Source organism: Eleutherodactylus coqui, chromosome 1 (genome assembly GCF_035609145.1).
Source record: "Eleutherodactylus coqui strain aEleCoq1 chromosome 1, aEleCoq1.hap1, whole genome shotgun sequence".
Classification (NCBI taxonomy): Eukaryota; Metazoa; Chordata; class Amphibia; order Anura; family Eleutherodactylidae; genus Eleutherodactylus; species Eleutherodactylus coqui.
This window is the reverse complement of record NC_089837.1, coordinates 315,236,530-315,254,902: the sequence shown is the minus strand read 5'-3', so window position 1 is coordinate 315,254,902 and position 18,373 is coordinate 315,236,530. Positions and strand designations below refer to the sequence as shown.

General features: G+C 45.6%; 1 protein-coding gene across 2 annotated transcripts; it reads right to left on the bottom strand.

Moving 5' to 3' along the window:
* LOC136574627 (zinc finger and BTB domain-containing protein 8A-like) lies at positions 1-17,190 on the bottom strand. 2 transcript variants are annotated; one of them, XM_066575026.1, is made up of 4 exons: positions 17,071-17,190; positions 9,258-10,192; positions 4,738-4,907; positions 1-695 (listed from the first exon to the last, which is right to left on the bottom strand). In XM_066575026.1, the coding sequence occupies exons 2-4, from the start codon at positions 10,177-10,179 to the stop codon at positions 378-380; spliced, it is 1,410 nt and encodes a 469-aa protein (XP_066431123.1). In that variant the 5' UTR covers positions 10,180-10,192; positions 17,071-17,190; the 3' UTR covers positions 1-377. The 2 variants fall into 2 exon arrangements, with proteins under 2 accessions (XP_066431123.1, XP_066431124.1); XM_066575027.1 differs by having other exon boundaries at positions 557-695; positions 4,704-4,907.
* Positions 17,191-18,373: the final 1,183 nt, after the last annotated feature.

The following is an 18,373-nucleotide window of genomic DNA, read 5'->3' as shown; positions in this document are numbered from 1 at the left end:
TTTGTAAAAATTATAATCCTTCATTACAGTGACACTTTCAGAAACATTTAGGATATCATGTAACATACAGGAGGAATATTTCATATAGTGCCAGTTTGGTTTATGGGGGAAGATAATTTACATGAAAGGAAAAAGTAATGGCCATTACCACCAAACTAGAACATCCATGAGGACGCTGGGATCCAGTCTTAGTAATGGTCTAATTCTCCAAGTTGCTACTGAAAAAAGTGGTGCACAGTTACTCTAAATCAATAAAAACCACCATGGACACATAAAATCACAACACTAAGTAGGTGTGAACATCATAACCAGTTGTGGGAGTGAGAAGAGGACAATAATGTACGGTCTTTGGAGTCTATTTTCGCTCCTGTGAAAATTCACTTTATTCGGGATTTTGAATCTTCCTCTTCACTGTCCTCTACTTCTTGGATCACAAGTTCTGATTCTGGGCGATCCCTACTGTTCTCCTCTTTAGTATCGTCCTTGAAGTTCCAACTCTGCTCACGTTCATTTTCAGGCGGTAGCACCAGGGGCTGGTCATCCCCAAAATCAAAGTTGACATTATCCAAACCAGCTTCTGCTAGGCACGGATGACACAGGCGGTATCTTCTTGTCCCGTCTTGAATTACTCGACCTGTAACCTCTGTGACCGGTAATTTGCAGCGTCTACAGATGAGCTTGCCAGCTTCATGGATCTAGGTTGAGGGCATAGAAAAATGTTAGTTTATTAATTACTACATACAAATACTTCCTACATAGCATATATTGGGATATGGCTGAACGCTTCATTTGTACTTCCCTTTTTCAGTGGTTTGTATGAGAGATGTAGGTTTTGTGCCAAAAATGGGATCACATTTTTTTCAGTGAAAAAAAACACGTTTCCTCTGCCAAAACCAATTTTTGGCACAAAATATCCAGACCTAACACAAATGTTTAAAGAGTTGAGAATGACGCATAAGTGATTCTGTCATCACAGTGAATGAGTATATACAGGCAGCATAGTTCTCTGTACCCCATGTCACACAGCCAGAGTGCAGGAGGGCAGGGAGCTGTGCCTCCGGAGTGCAGTCGGACTGCCTCAGTGACTCGCGGTGGGTCAGTTTGCATACTCAGCACTAGAATATAAAACTAGGTCTTTACTGCAGTCACAAATCTTCTCCTTTTACCAAAGATATGTTCAGGGTGTGAGACATGGATTACAGAGAGCTACAGGGCCTGCTTATACATGACGATTGTGATAAGAGAACTACTTTAACTTTTGTAGCTTGTATAACGTAATGGTAGCGTAGACCACACACTATAATGTCATTGCTTCTATAGGAGAGGACTTCAGGGCCTGCAGTTTCCATAAAACAAGCTCCGTATAAGGCCGCTTGCACACAGGCATATTTGCATTGCGAAATCTGGATCGGACGTCCGCCTCTGGGTTCCACAGCAAATACCCTCCATAGCATGCTATGGAAAAGCGTGTTTTCCTGCACACAAATGGAAATAAAATGCGATTTTCCGCTCGCGGGAGAGAAAAAAAATATAAGGTCGCAGCATGCTCTATATTTGGGTGGTGTCTGCACGGACGGCTTCCATTGAAGTCAATAGAAGCAGTCCAACCCGCAGCTCAGTCTGCAATTAACATTGCGTAAAGGTCGCGGGGGCCGCATTATCGCCTAGCGACGCCACAGGAAAATCTGTACTGCGCATGTCCGACGGCGAGCCAGCCAAACCATCCGCAGTACAGAAGAAGAAAAGAAGACAGGTGCACAGGGTCTGATTCGGGGCGTGGGATGCTGCATCCGGAATCTGACCCGTTCGTGTGCAGCCAGCCTAAAACAAAGCTAGAGATCAATAGCAAAAACATTTAGGCCAAGTTCACACACGATTGATTTGTTGTACATTCTGCTGATTTATGTGGTCAGGGTTCATGCATGTCATGAAAAACCTGGAATTTGATGAAAGTCATGGAATTTTCTGATTTGGCATGGAATTTTTGCGATTTTTGTGCGATATGTTTTTAACATTAGAAATTCCTATTGATTTTCGCACTAAAAAAATTGCGGCAAATTAGCGTAAGAAAATCGCAGTGAGAAAAAGCACCTCTGATGCTCAAAAATCGCAGGAAAAAAGTCATGGTTTTGCCATGATTTTCGCGCAGCAATATCGTGATCGCCACTGTGAAGGTGCCCTAAACCTTTGATTCAGTGTATTACGAGTTCTGTGAGTGTCAATGAAAAAAAAAATTCATATTTTGTTATGGAAAACATTTTTTAAATCCCTGTATGGACCCTGGTGGTACATGAATGCTGCACACATTTAAAGCCACAGTATCCCTAGCTTGTTGCTGTAGATTTCACTCGCTGTATTGTCGAGTGAACTGCAAGCTCAAATCAGCTGTTACAGGTTATTTATGTGCATGGCATGATATGGCAAAATGCAGCATATGTACCCAGCACTAACACGGTCACGGACACGGATGTATATAGTGTCCTGCCTTTAACCCCTTGGATAGGGCCATTTTTAATTTTTCGTTTTAGCTCCACTTTTGAAAAATACCCTTTCTCTGCTTGTTTTTTGCAGGAGTTCTATTTTTTTCATGGTACCATATAATGTACTGAAAAACTTTCTAAGATGGGGTAAAATGGAAAAAATGCAGTAGCATCATTTTTTGGGGGGAGGGTTTTACAGCATACAGAGTGATAACTTATACTATGGATCAGTACAATTATGGTGATGCCCAAAATCTAGGGATGAGCGAGTATACTCGTTAAGGCACTACTCGCTCGAGTAATGTGCTTTAGCCGAGTATCTCCCCGCTTGTCCCTGAAGATTCGGGGGCCAGCGCGGGGCGGGGAGCTGCGGGGGAGAGCGGGGAGGAACGGAGGGGAGATCTCTCCCCCTCTCTTCCGCCCGCTCCCCGCCGCAACTCGCCTGTCAGCTGCGGCGGCACCCAAATCTTCAGGGACGAGCAGGGAGATACTCGGCTAAGGCACATTACTCGAGCGAGTAGTGCCTTAGCGTGTATACTCGCTCATCCCTACCAAAATCTTTAAAAAATATCTTCTAACCAAGTATTTTTTTCTGTTTATAGGGTTGTGTGAAGGCTTGCCTTTTGTGGCATGAACTGCACTTTACATTAGTATCATCTTGGGGTACACACACATTTTTGAAACATTTTGAAGACAGAGCAACCAAAAGAGCGCAGTTCTGGCATTGTGCATTTTTACTTGTGTTCAGGGTGGTATAGATTTTTTTTTGGAATAGATTGTACTTTTATGGGTGGGGCAATACCTTTTTTTGTTAAATAGGAAAAGGTTTTTAAATTTACATATATATTTTTAGTCCCTATAAGGGACTTCAAAAAGTGATTGATTGCTTATACAAGGTACTGCAATACTTCAATACATATGTGTTATCAAGTGCTTGTTGTAGCTAGAGTATGAGGCTTAGATATTCTGTTGTAATAACTCCTTAATCATGAGGCCCGTTTGTGTCACTTTAACATAGGATAACTCTGAAAAGGTTTGGCATATCCAAGTAATCCAGTGTGTTTGGATTGGATGAACTGCTGAGAGGTGTTTTCTGAGGGGTATATACATTTGGAAAGGATTCCTTTAGTAGGGACTAGAGATGAGCGAGCGTACTCGGAAAAGCACTACTCGCTCGAGTAATTTGCTTTATCAGAGTATCGCTGTGCTGGTTCCTGAAGATTCGGGTGCCGGCATGGAGCGGGGAGCTGCAGGGGAGAGCGGGGAGGAACGGAGGTAAGATCTTTCTCTCCCTCTCTCCCGCCCGCGCTCCCCGCTGCGACTCACCTGTCAGCCGCAGCGGCACCCGAATCTTCAGGGACGAGCACAGCGATACTCGGATAAAGCAAATTACTCGAGCGAGTAGTGCTTTTCCGAGTACGCTCGCTCATCTCTAGTAGGGACATTAGGAGCCTCAATGTATTTAATGCATCATAGGCGGGGTCATCTCTTGGGGGACTTGGGAATTATCAGTTAAATAGAAGAATTGTCTTATCGTTTTAAAGCATATTTGGGTTATAACTGCTGCAAATACAGGATTGGCATGCACTGCACTGATAGACCGGTATGAGGGATGGAGGATTTTGTTTTCACTAAACCCAGTAACATTATCATTCCCATTTTTTTTTTTTATATCTGGCACACTTGTGGGGACCATAGTTTAGAACAGATAGGATTTTGGTGCCCATAACTATGTTCTACATCAATCTGCTGTATAGCATGGTGCTTGCAGATGCAGAACAGCAACTTAAAAGCTTAATTGTGTACTAGGGAAGATTTTTTTTTTTTACTTTTTTTTTTTTATTCTGAAGCGTAATAATATCTTTTCATCTATATTAAGTGATATTTTTTTGCCTTTGGAAGAAATATACAGCTTTGTTTTTCCATATATGTGTACATTGAGAGAACTCAAGCTGCTCCATGAGGTTGGCCAATTTTACTTTTTATTTTCAAGACCTGCTTAATTGTGGAGCTACAAGTTTACAGCTATGAGAAAAGGCAGATCAAACATCTCCACAAGGATGGATAACCTGCTTTGTGTGAATTATACCAACAGCTCCATATGGATCAGGGCACTCAGAAGGGAAAAGACGAAACATGACTACAGGATCAGCGACTACATCACTCGACTATTTATAAGATTTCATTTTAGACCAAAAATATGTTACAAAAGGTGCGCCCAACCTTTAGTGAAATACGCTGAACGTCTGTTACATACAGTTTGAAAATGGTTGCGGAGATGCTCTAAACGTGTGAACCTCTTCCCACAGGCTTCGCAGGGATATGGCCGCTCTCCGGTGTGACAGCGTAGATGACGCTTAAGATCAGCTTTCCGCTTGACAGTGTGCGTACAAAACGGACATTTAAACCTCACAGGACTTAGGTCATCTACAAGCAGAAAAGTTATATAAATGAGAATACCAGAAGAAAAAAAGGTTTTGCAGTAAGCGCATGAATACAGAGCAAATAATCCAGTACTTGCTGGGACATATAACGTGTGCTTTTTATGTTGCAGGTAGAAACAAAAGTTGGAAAAGTAGTTTTTACGTTACATTTAAATTCTGAAAAGAAAATGTCATATCCAGATGGTTCTACACAAACGGAGTTCCTGTGATCACTGCAGCATAGGTGTTATAAACGTCTAAACCTAAGCGTCCCCTAAGGACACCGTTTTCTGAATTCAATGTGCGAGGCAGCATGAAGCAAGCCTGTTTGACATTTAAGAATAAAACCTACTGCCACTTGTTAGCACCTCATGCTGCCTGTTATTGGGGCGACACAACCTAGTGACAGGTACTCTAAAGCAGACCACTTATGCTCATTTAATAGCCCATGTGTGTCTCACCTTGTAAGATAGAAAAAAACAGCCTGTAGAAGAAGTTGTTCTGTTGTAAAACTCGTCCTGCAGTTACATCTCAGGCAGATATGCAAATGATTAGCGTTGTGGGGTGATTAGATGAACGGTCTTGTCACCTGAAGCCCTAAAAGTGGTTCCCACCTTGGCCTCTAAAAAGGCTCTCAGAGGCTCCTTGTGTGCAGTGACCTCTTTCTGCTGGTGTAGAGCTTGTTGGCCACTTAACGCCTCCATAATAAAATCAACGAGATTTGGCTGAGTTTACAGATGGGGGAGAGCGCATTATTGGAATGCCAGAAACTGGATGGTTGTATGGACAAATTGCCTATCATTCCGACTAGATTGATAGGAGGTGTTGAAGACCAGTGGATGCATGAGGGCGCACAAAACTCGCAGCACCCATTACGTGTACTGCCTTAACACCCGCCATCATCTCAGTTTGCAGTGATGTCATGAACAATGAAACTGGACTGCTACGGCACTGATGATAGTGTTTGTATCTGGAGATCTAGAGATGCATTAGTCCTGCCTTTACTGTGGAGCGGCACATTGCCCCCACTGCCGGTGTGATGGTCTGTGGGCCATACGACAGTCGGTCAGCCTTAGTAGTGGTATAAGATACAATGATAGCTCAGAAATATGTTCAGCACATCCTGCAGCCACATGTTACCCCTTAGGGCAGGGCTTCCAAGAGGCATTTTCTAGCAGGATAATACTGGGGATGCACACAGCAAGGGGGGGGGGGGGGGGGGGGTCACAGGAATGTCTCCACATTACCACACTTCCAAAGCACGTCCCGTCTCCAGATTTATCTCCAATAGAACATGTACGGGAGCATCTCAGGCGCTAACTTCCTCAGCCTACTACTTTGCACGATCTAGAGGCTCAGTTAAAGCAAATGTGGACCTATACGCCTGCCAGATACCGTAAGAAACCTGTATGCCTCCATGCACGCCCGTATCACATCTTACATCCAAGCTAGAGGCGGTACAACAAGGTACTAGAGGCTCCATGCCCACCCATATCACATCTTGTATCCAAGCTAGAGGTGGTACAACAGGGTACTAGAGCCTCCATGCTCGCCTGTATCACATCTTACATCCAAGGTAGAGGTGGTACAACAGGGTACTAGAGCCTCCATGCCCGCCTGTATCACATCTTGTATCCAAGCTAGAGGCGGTACAACAGGGTACTAGAACCTCCATGCCCCATGCCCACCTGTATCACATCTTGTATCCAAGCTAGAGGCGGTACAACAGGGTACTAGAGCCTCCATGCCCACCCGCATCAGATCTTGTATCCAAGCTAGAGGTGGTACGACAGGGTACTAGAGCCTCCATGCCCACCTGTATCACATCTTGTATCCAAGCTAGAGGTGGTCCAACAGGGTACTAGAGCCTCCATGCCCGCCTGTATCACATCTTGTATCCAAACTAGAGGCGGTACAACAGGGTACTAGAGCCTCCATGCCCGCCTGTATCACATCTTACATCCAAGGTAGAGGTGGTACAACAGGGTACTAGAGCCTCCATGCCCACCTGTATCACATCTTGTATCCAAACTAGAGGCGGTACAACAGGGTACTAGAGCCTCCATGCCCGCCTGTATCACATCTTACATCCAAGGTAGAGGTGGTACAACAGGGTACTAGAACCTCCATGCCCACCTGTATCACATCTTGTATCCAAGCTAGAGGCGGAACAACAGGGTACTAGAGCCTCCATGCCCGCCTGTATCACATCTTACATCCAAGCTAGAGGTTGTACAACAGGGTACTAGAACCTCCATGCCCACCTGTATCACATCTTGTATCCAAGCTAGTATCCAACCCCCCCCCCCCCCCCTCTGCAGAGGAGAACGACGTATATCGGCTCGGCGTGAAGACCGAGCAGATATACGTTCGTGTGAATGCACCCTAAGTCTGTGGGTCTGTATAATAACGCGGATACCAAATTTATATAGTAGTTGGTTTGTTTTTCTAATATTTCGCAATAAAAAGTAATTTTTCATAGAAAATGTTTTTGCATCACAATGTTCAGTCATAACTTATTCTATCGCCAGAGTTGTGTGAGGACCTCTTTATTATAGGGGGAGCTGTGTTTTTTTAACCATGCAATCATTTGTCAGGGCCCGTCCACGCTGTCATCCGTGAAACACACGTTTTTACTCCAAAAACTGTATGAAAGCTTACTGTTTAACAAACCTATAGGCTATAGTGGGTTAAACTGAGTCAAACGATGCATACATTTCTGTGAGCTTTTTGGGGCATGGGGGTTTGAAATGTGTAGCCCAGAAATAAAATAAATAAATAAAAAAAATTGTATACACATTTCCATACTTTTTTTAATATTGCAGTCAATGGAAAACATTGAAACTTTCTACATACTTTAATGTATACTTTTTTTGTGATCAAATGCCTTAAAGAAATAAAAACAACTGTCGAATAACAAAACTTAAGGCAAAAAAGGTTTACAGTGAAATCAAAAATGTATACTATACATATTGCTAATGTATGCTTAAAAAGCGTGCGTTTTACACTTTTTTCTCATGTATGGTTCTCGCATACATTAAAGGTGATCGAATTTTTCCAGGGTCAAAGCGGGATACAGGGGTGTGGTCAGGGGGCGGGGCCTATTGCAACATAGGATTTTACCTCGGTCGTTAGAGAAAGTACAGGGCTGTTTCAACAAAGAGAGGAAGCAAATTCCGCAGCATTTCTGCATCCAAAAAAACCCAATCAAAATCTGTATCATTAGTGTGAATATTGATGGAAATCTGCTGAGTATCTGCAGCTGATCTCATACTATGCGGCGCTCCCCCTCACCTCCTCTGTAGGCTTCCCTCTGTCAGCGCTCCCTGGCTTATGATTCCCAGCGGCTTGGTCAGGTGTGACGCCACTGGTCAGGTGAGGTCACTGGGAACTGGAAGCCGGGGAGCCCGAGAGCAGGAAGCCTACAGAGTAGGGGAGGGGGAGTGGCGCATAGTATGATCAGCTGCTGATACGCAGCAGATTTCCAATCAAAATCTGCACCAATGGTACAGATTTTGACAGTTTTTTTGGGATGTGGAAATGCTGTGGACATTCTGTAGCATTTCCGCCACGTGTAAACATACCCACAACCTGCTTGAGGTATGCTGCCATGTGCAGTGTCCCCTTTATCGGCCCCAGTAGTGATAGTGACCCCACCCCCACCGTGCCCTCAGTAGTAATATTGTCTCCTATATTATCCCCAGTAGCAATAGTGTCCCCCACAATGGCCTCAATAGTAACAGTGTTCCCTAGATTGGCCCCAGTAGTAATAGTGACCCCCACAGTAGTGGCCTACTGTGGTCAATATAAGGGTATTACATTACTACTGGGGTCGGGCCCCAGCATTAATAGTGACCCCCAAAAAAGTCCTCCTGAGACTGATATAATTTCCTACTCCTCGTCTTCAGAGCGCCGCTGCTCATTTACTCAGTGCTGCAGCGGGTAGAAGTGTATGCGCCCAGACGCCTCCTCTCCCTTTGTGAAACCAATGCGGAGAGGTTAGAGGAGGAGGATCCTGGGTTCACACACTACCATCAGTGTGTGCATCCCGCAGCAGCGCCGCTAAGTGATGCCTCAGTTCATATTGAAAAGGCGTTCATTCCGATACAAACTACACCTATACCGTGGTCATTCCACGTCTAGCAGGCACAGAAAAAAAAATTATTTCTTCTTATATTCTCGCCAATTAGTAATACTGTTCATTCCTTCTCTTTCTAGCTTGTCCCATTTTTTGACATACCAATTGTTTGAATTAGTACGATACTGTAACACTGGCAATTATTAGATTAGTGTAATAAGATACAGACTTATTTTTAGGTTCAGTGATTACTCATCAACAAACAGAACCACTCACCTTCACTCCAACCAGACATAACACCCAAGATGGTAGGCATTGCTTTGTACAGCTCATCTGCCTTGGAGATACGTGGAGCCATGTCCTGGTCTCCAGAGTCTACATGCTGTGGTGACTCTGGCCAGCTTTGAGCAGTATCACCTTCTTCCTCTTCTTCAGGCTTTGGGCACATCAAGTCTTCATGTGATTGTGCTTCCTCATCCTGCATTGTACTCTCTTCATCATGAATTATGCATTCTGCAGAACCACCCACAAGGTCGCCTAATGGTACCGATGTGATGCACGCCGCGTTCAGAGGTTCAGGCATTAACCGCCTACGGTGCTTGCGGACATGTTCTGGTTTACGGGAATGTTTAGAGAAAGGACGCTGCAACCGTGGTGTGATAGGAGGTGGGTAATTGTATCCGGCAATGAAACCACTATGCTCTGCCGTTTCATGAGCGTGTGTTGGGCTATTTTCAGTCCTCCACCCAGCTGCATAAAGTCCAGTGCCGTTGGTGCCATTGTCCTTATCAGACAAGCTAAAGAAGCCATCCCTGTCCTTTTCATTGATATCCAGGGAGGATTTAATAAACATTTTGCATACACTGATGATATCAGTCATTTGCAAATAACTAGCCGCTGACATAACTTCAATGACATTCTGCCCAGACAGGGGTAGTTTGCCAGAATAGACAAAATCTAGGATGGCCGTAAACGTGTCAGCGGAGAAGACATCAAAGGTGGCTGTTGTAGGTTTGCTCATGTCCTTGCAGCTCTGGGACAGCAGCATTTTGAAGTACCCACTACTGGCAAATAGGACATTTCTATGAGCCTTGAACATCTGGCCTTCTACCATGATGTGACAGTCACAAAACAGGTCTTTCTTCCTCTGTTCATCCAACTGCTGCAGGAGTCGAATATGATGAGAGGAGAAATCCATCCTTCCCCGTACACTGTAGCAGAGTAAAAGACTGGTGAGCTAAATATGACCCATGGAGGAAACGAAGACTTTATTAACAACAAATATAGATTATTATATGTCAAGAGAAAAACTAAGTACAAACTCTTTGAATACGTTATGGTTTTACATATATACAATAACATCTGGTCCTTAGAACAACAGCACATGACAAATTACATAAACCTAGGCCAAAATGCAGAAGCAGTGTGTGAAAAATTAACTACTCTATTACTGCTTCCATAGGAATTATGCAGGTAAATTGCTAAGAATAAACAAATGCCCACAAACCTATATGAACGATACCAAAGTTGTAAGAAAGAGTGGCCCAAAATTCCTCCAGACTGATTTGAGAGACTGATAAAGTCACACAGAGGTTGCTTCAAGTTATTGCTACTAAATAAAGGTTGTAGAGTGGTCGCAAGAAATCAAATGTCCAAATTTCTTTGACAGAAACCCCTAAAAAGTTGCCAATTGGTGTAAAAACGAGATTGTCAAAGTTTCAGCTCGATCGGATAACGTTAAGACCTGCCTCGTCAGCCCTAAAGAATTTTAAAACATTTTTAAAAAAAAACAAAAAAAAACACAATCTGACATTTTCCACTATAAGATTTCAACGGTTTATCCTAAGAACGTGTTATTTTTAAGTTTTGTAGAGAATGTCCCTGTTTTCAATTTTCACTCACACAACTTGTTAGACAAATGTTCAGCTCGAAAGATATTTGGCTTTTTCGTGGACCAGACCCGGAAAATTGTGGACCAGACCAAAAAAATGTAAGAATGCACTATAAAAACATGATAAAATTACTTTTTAACCAAGCTTTTGTTGTTCATTGAATCCTTTGCATTCAAACACAAAGTAATGTTTCAATATAAGTTTTTTGAAATATATATATTTTTTAAACATTACATTTGTTTTCCAGAGCTGTAAGTAACAACAATGGATTCAGAACCTTCCCATGCTGATTCATGGGATGTACTTTCACACACTGCTTCTGCATTTTAGCCTCTAGTTGTTTTTGTTTAATAAGGACACAGTGTAATTTGCTCCTCTTAGGCTGGATTCACACAAACGTATATCGGCTCGGTTTTCACACCGAGCCTATATATGTCGTCCTCATCTGCGGGGGAAGGGGGGTGGGGGAGGATGGAAGAGCCAGGAGCAGGAACTAAGCTCCCAAGCCCTCTCTGCCCCTCTGCACTATTTGCAATGGGGAGAGGCGGGACAGGGCGGGGCTAATTTTTGTAACTTAGCCGCGCCCCGGTCCCCCCTCCTTTCATTGCAAATAGTGCAGAGGGGCGGGAGCTCAGTTCCTGCTCCTGGCTCTTCCATCCCACCCCCCCCCCCTGCAGATGAGGACGACTTATATCGGCTCGGCGTGAAAACCGAGCCGATATACGTTCGCGTGAATCCAGCCTTAGGTTGTGTTTACCTAGCTTTAAGACCTTCTAAGAAGGAGATTTCTTTTTTATTATGTTCTGATACATAAAACCATAGAATTCAAAGAGGATGCACTTAGTTTTTCTTATATTACATACAGACACCCCAAAACACACCCTTGTTTTTCTGAGAAATCTTCCTACTAACCCCACCATAAATGGGCATGCTCTGCCAAGTGTGCATATTTTTTTTCAGTGGGGAGAGGAAGAAGCCACTGCTAGAGTCATCTCCAACAACAGGAAAGGATGGGGCATGCTGAAATTAAACGTGCCCAATTCTTCTTTATCCCATATGCAGTCAGGCAGATTTGAAAGACCCTTATATACCGTAATTACCTGATCCTGCTAAAATTGGCAGGTTAGGCCAACTTATCCAATATGCATGGACAGCTTTACGTAGGCTCAAATTCACAAAGCACTCAACTTAAAAAAAAAAAATTTAAAAAAAAAAAAGGTCACAGGCAGTTTTATTGTACATTTTGTAAAACAACAGCAGCAAGAGGTCAAGCTGAGAGAGGTGAGGATGACACTACAAACTGAATAGTCAACTACACTATTGTGACCGGCCAGAGACCAGAGTATGCAGTTATGGGATCTATATTCTTAGGGTTCTAGCTGGCCTGCTTTCTAGGTGGGGCCCTGGGATGGAACACCTGAAACAGGGTTAGGAACGCAGTACGAATTTAGCCTAACAAATGAATGATCGTTGAATATTTCATTTCAAGAAAGTTATCGTAATGTTCCACGACTGGGCAAACATGCAGATACTTTATGTACAGGTTGGTCATTTTAAAGCCTACCTGAAAAATATGACAGGTTCTCCTTCCCCTTTCATTTGCTGCTGTTTGCACCCTGTTTCGTGGCTGAAAGTTCAGACTTTCAGGAGGACCTTCCCCATTTTTCTGCTGTTGTGCAATCCACTTTCAGGGAGGGGGCATGTAGCAAGCCTACCATTCCATCACTATTTCATTGACCTGACTTCCTATACTACATTGCACAATCTCATGTCCAAATTAGCAGGGAGGCAGTATCAGAATACCCACCCCTCTGCTTTCCCAGGACGATTCAGGCATTACGGACAGAGGATGAGTAAATCAACTAGCATGTGTGTAATGGGTTACAGATGCTGTCAAAGCAGGAGGGCAGAGATCGTTATCACAGTGTCTGCTGATCTGTCAGACTGCAGCCTCTGAGTGCACAGGAGCTGCCTGTAAAGATAGCCCCTCCCCCTGTTGCTGTGGAATTGTCCCTGTGTCCTTGTTACCATAGAAGCTCTGTATCTAAGGACAGGGAGTGTTTGCAGAGAAGCTAGAAGGGAGACCCCTAGTGGCAGTCACTTCAAATGGGATTTTCAGTGGTAAAGCAACAAACTTTTTTATTACAAAAATGATGAGACTAAACACAAGCTAGGAGATGATCAGAAGTTGTCTGAAAGGTTAGTGCCCATTTACATTAACCCCTTAATGACGCAGCCTTCCCCCCATCCCCATTTTCGTTTCTTTCCTCCCCCCCTTAATTTAATTTTTTTTAATTATTTTTTGCCGCCATCTTCTGCATGCAATAACTTTTTCATTTTTCGTCGACGTAGTTGTACGAGGGCTCATTTTATGCGGAACGTCCTGTAGTTTACCTTGGTACCATTTCGGAATACATATGACTTTTTGATCACTTTTTATTGCATTTTTTCTGGGAGACAGGGTGACTGAAAAAGTGCATTTCTGGCGTTATTTTTTTCGGACTACGTTCACAGTGTGGGGCAAATAATGCGCTACTTTGATAGATTGAACTTTTATGGATGCTGCAATACCAAATATGTATTTTTGTGTTAGGGTTTAGATTTTTATTATAGATACGGCAAAAGGGGGGTGATGTAAACTTTTTTTTTTTTTTTTTTTTTTTTTACAATAAATAAAACTTTATTGATCTTATTTTTACTTTTCTTTTTAGCCCCCCGGAGGACTATAACTAGCAATGCTTTGATCGCTCCTGCAGTATGATGTAATGCCATAGCATTACATCAAACTGCAATCTGACTGGCAGTCTATCAAGGCACCCACGGGGATGGCTTGATAGACAGTCTGCTAAGACAGCCCTGGGGCCTTTCAGAAGAACCGTGGCTGCCATGACACCCGTACGGCTCCCCCGATCTCATGTGGGGGGGGGGGGGCATACGAGACCCCCGAACATCGTTCTGTGGATTTAAATGCCTGTCAGAATTAATGGCAGCATTTATAGGGTTAATAGCTGCGATTGGCCGCGAAGCCAATTGCAGCTATTGCCTGCGGGTGTCAGCTGTAATAAACAGCTCACGCCTGTGCTGTTTGAAGAAAGGTCAACCCACGATCTCACTTCATACATAGGCCGCTGATACAGGCTATCAAAAGGTGCATTGGTGGTCGTTAAGGGGTTAAATACTGGCCACACTCAGATTGTTTACTAAATGAAATAGTAGTAGATTCATGAACACTTAAAGGGGTTGTGCGAGAGGGAGTGAAAATGCAGAATTATGAAACCAATGATTTTCAATGGTTTCATTCCCATTTGCGATCCCCTTTTTTTTTTTTTATGTCCCATGTCTCCCTATGGAGCCTGCTTTTTATTGCTATGCTCAAACTTGCGATTTTCGTGCGAAGCGTTTTTAACATTAGAAACTCCTATTGACTTCTGCGCAATAAAATCACGTGATTTTATCGCACGAGAAAAATCGCAGGCAGCAGGGATGTGAGGCAAGATTCTTCCCAGGAAAAAGTATCGCCGACGCTCAAAAATCTTGGGAACAAAAATGCGATTTTGCTGCGACTTCCTCACAGCAAAATCGCGAGAGTGAAGGCGCCCTTACTCCGCATTTCTTCTTACAAGCAGATAAGACACTGGAGCTTCAGAAGCAGCCGCTCACCACACCAGGGACCCTGCACATACCGAGTGGAACAGAGAGATCAAGACTGAGCATGTGCGACCACCGTGGACCATTAAAGCCCCCCCCTAGATGGAATGATTATTGTTCAGAAAATTGTTTAAATGAGCAAAACTGAACAATAATAGTTTGGTTTAAATGCGGGCGAACGACAAATGAGAATCGTGAGGCTCTCGTCTCTTTCAGGTTTGGCATAAAAATCAGCGCTGCTTCGTGCCCTTGTCGGGCATTTAACACTGAAGTGCACAATTCTTAATGAGAATCGTTCAGTTTAAACAGGCTGCAGGATGCGGACGGCCGGGGAGGACATCGCCAGCTCATCCGCTTGGGCAAAATAGAATCCATATTAAAGGGCCAGCACTGAGGTGCACACAATAGAAACAGCAAATGGTGCTATTCTAAGGCAAGGGTCACATGGGACGGAACATCTCTCATGTGAACGAACCCGTGGGAAACCTTGGGCTTCACATACATGTGTTCTGTAGCGATGTCCCTTTATCATCTTCACTTGCTGGTAAAGGGACCTCCGTACACACCAGCATATCCATAAGATATAAATGGCGGCACGCACCATTTCTCTGCGTACGGTACGGATCACTGCTATGGGCTCCGTATCAAACGCTACTCCTACACAGGCATTTGAAAAAAAATTAGAAACCCCACTGCACATGTCCGTGACGCCAGTTTCCAGGGCATGCCTGGCTGATACGCGGTCTCTGCCGTATGTGTAAAACAGCACAGGAAACCCACGCCGGTTTACGTATATACCCGTGGACATAAGCCCTATGGGTAATTTCACACACACACACACACAATATTGGGCCATGGAACTCGGCCCGCTATCACGCTCGCCAGCGTTTGCCGTACCCGTGAATGTGAGATGTTTTTATGTTAACGCCTCGCATCACTTCAGGGAAGTAGTGATCCCGTTCTCAACATCGGATCGCATTAGCATGCACCTCGCACACCGCGCAATGGTTTGTCAACCCCATAGAAAACAATGTGTGATGTGAGGGAACACCCAAAGATAGGGCTGGTCGCGATTTTTTCCAGCGCCGCATTGGGGGAGGGCAGAGAAACACTCATGTATACGACCCCATCCAAAAGAATGGGGTTCACACTTGTGTGTCTCGCAACGCACAAATCTTGCGCGATTTTCTCAGACGTGTGTAAGCGGCCTTAGTCCTCATCGGTACTTTTTGAAGACAGCATACATTGCGTCACATTGATGTAGTCGCACGAGGATTTCAAAAATGTGGGGGGAAAAAAAAAAGAACTGAAAAAAAATTTAGCATGTCCTATTTTGGTCCAAAAATTCATGGACCAATATAGCCCATGAAAGTCTATGGGACTGTAAGGACTGCAGTGAACACGGATGTTACACGTGTGTTCACTGCGTTTCGTGTGCATGTTGCCAGAAGACGGTATAAAAAGAAGACAGCAATTGAGTCTTTTTGCAGTTTTTTTTGCACGCCTGACAAAGTGAACACACATCAGATATTCGTACACACACGTAGTGGAAAGGCTGCGGTTTTCGCAGGCTCGCCGGCACGGACGGATTACATGAGGCCTGACGCTGTACGCGCCCGTACGGATGAGCCGTTACAGGTTGTACGTCCGGCGGTTCTGGCAGTGGATGCCAGGGTACCACCGGGCGCACCGCTATTCTTACAGCCTAATCAGTGCCAATGCCAATCGGACGGGGTTATCACCTCAGTAATAAGACGCATTACACCGATGTGAACAGGGCTGAAGTGTTATGGCGGCAATGTCTGCACAGTATGTATTGAATTATCTGTCAACTATACTGCCAGTGCAGTGAGCAGGCAATAGGCCATATATTGTGTGCAGTGCCTCCACACCAGGCGGTCTATGGGCTGTGCCCTGTATGGCGCTTCGTCTAATACGGGCTGACACGGTATAACGAGGTCCCTGGCAGCTCCGGCCTCCAATGAGCGCCGCCGGTACTTCACACTCGCTGTCACACACGCAGAATGAGCTCTCTGGAAACAAGTCGCTGATTGGTGGAGCGAGCTGTCCATCACGCCAGCAGCCAGTCTGCAACTGCAGCTCCTATTGGCCAGTCCCTTCACCGGTAAGGGCGGGGCCAAGCGTCTGCGCCGCAATTTGCTCCGCTGCCTGTCACTCAAAGAGAGGCGGGATATTAGCACCGTAGAAACGTAATTGGTAGCCCGGGCTGTCTGTTATATGCCACACCCTTACCGGGAGATTCGGTGCCGGTACATTACCGTAAATATTCACCACCTTCCTCTGGGCGCCGCGTCTAATCTACTCGTCCGTCCGAGAGTTTATTCTAAGCGAGCTGTGACCCGAAATCCCCGGTCTCCCGCGCCCGTCACCGCCTGTTCCTGAGCCCGAGCGTGTTGGCAGTGCCCCCGCGACAGCCGCGCTCTGCAGTGTGCAGCTCCCCCCGCCGCCCACCCGCCCGGTCCCGGGTCACCTGATCCGGTGCGCTGCTCCCCGGCTGCGGTATGCCCACAGCACCTACATATACGTACCGGAGCCAACACCCCCTTTCGGGTGTCCCGTTGCTTCTGTCTCCCTTCTCACCCGCTTTTGATTTCTCCGGTGGTGTTTCCGTCGCCCGAATGTTCGGACAAAGACCCGTCACGTGACGACGCCCGAGGGCTGAGACTGTCTTAAAGGGGCCGCGCCTAAGGGGGGTGTGCAAGACACCCGGAGGAGTGGCATGCCTCTGCAAAATGAGTGTGCGGTGACCCGAGCGTGCGGCTGGAAGTGGGTGACAGGAGGCATGCAGCAGAGCCGAGCGGGTGGCAGACATCTGTGCACTGGGCACATGGAGGGTGCAGAGCTGTCTGCACTGGTACAGTGTGGCATCCAGCCTAGTAAGGTAGCACATCAGGCCCGGTGTGCAGGCTAGGAGCGCTGCTCTGCGGGGGCTACAGCTGCAGGGAAAGGGGCCGTTAGATGGAGCAATCAGGGTTCAAAAAAATGGTCCAAACCAGCGGAAGTGAACTGTGAGGTCTCAGGGCAGCTGTAGTCGCTGATGGGACGCGTCTCGTTTGTCGCTGGTCTTATGCAGCATCAGAATCATCGTTGGCTCGTTCACGTGGCGTGATAATAGCGAGATTTTCTCGTAAGTGAAAACGCGTGATGTCTTCACTCCTGCGATGCTGCATGAAAAACAAAATCGCAGCATCTCCTTTCTGTTAGCGAGATTGCTCATTGTTGTTGGGGCCGGCAGCATTGGGAGAAGGCTGCGATCCCCGGCTGGGGCTGTGACAGCTGTGTCGGGGGATTCCTTCAGCCCCGCAGGGATGGGAGGCTGTCACACCCAGGGGTTTACACGTTTTCAATGGGGCCAGTAGCAACAGCGCCGGCCACATTGAACACAATGGGAAAAGATGGCGATCTCCTACCACGGCTGTGTTAGCTGCGGCGGGGATGAAGGGAACCCCACAGGATGCAAAGCTGTTTCCATGTGACAATGCCTCGCATCCAGGGGTTTTCAGAAGGATTGCGAGGGCGATATGTGATCAGGAATCACGCCCGGATATCGCCCTCACCAGTGTGCTGGAGCCCTTACCCAGCAATCGTTCCGCCCCTCTGTCACTTATACAGCGATTGTGACAGACTGAACGATCCTCATGTGAACGAGCAACCATGTACCCGTCTGTATAAACAGGCCGCCCGAGGGCGAGCGAGCTACTGATGATGTCACTTGTCCAAATGAAAAGGACCTTTACACAGGCCAACTGCTGGGTGCATCCCATCCCACCGACTGTCACTCCTGGGTCATTCCAGGGCAAATCCCCCAAAGGGGTAACACCCGACCATCTC

Coding starts and splice junctions, on each gene's coding strand:
- LOC136574627 (XM_066575026.1), bottom strand. CDS start 10,179: ATGGATTTCTCCTCTCATCATATTCGACTCCTGCAGCAGTTGGATGAA. Junction 4,908..9,257: donor TATGTCTGGTTGGAGTGAAG/GTGAGTGGTTCT, acceptor TTCTGCTTGTAG/ATGACCTAAGTCCTGTGAGG. Junction 696..4,737: donor TCCGCAACCATTTTCAAACT/GTATGTAACAGA, acceptor CCCTCAACCTAG/ATCCATGAAGCTGGCAAGCT.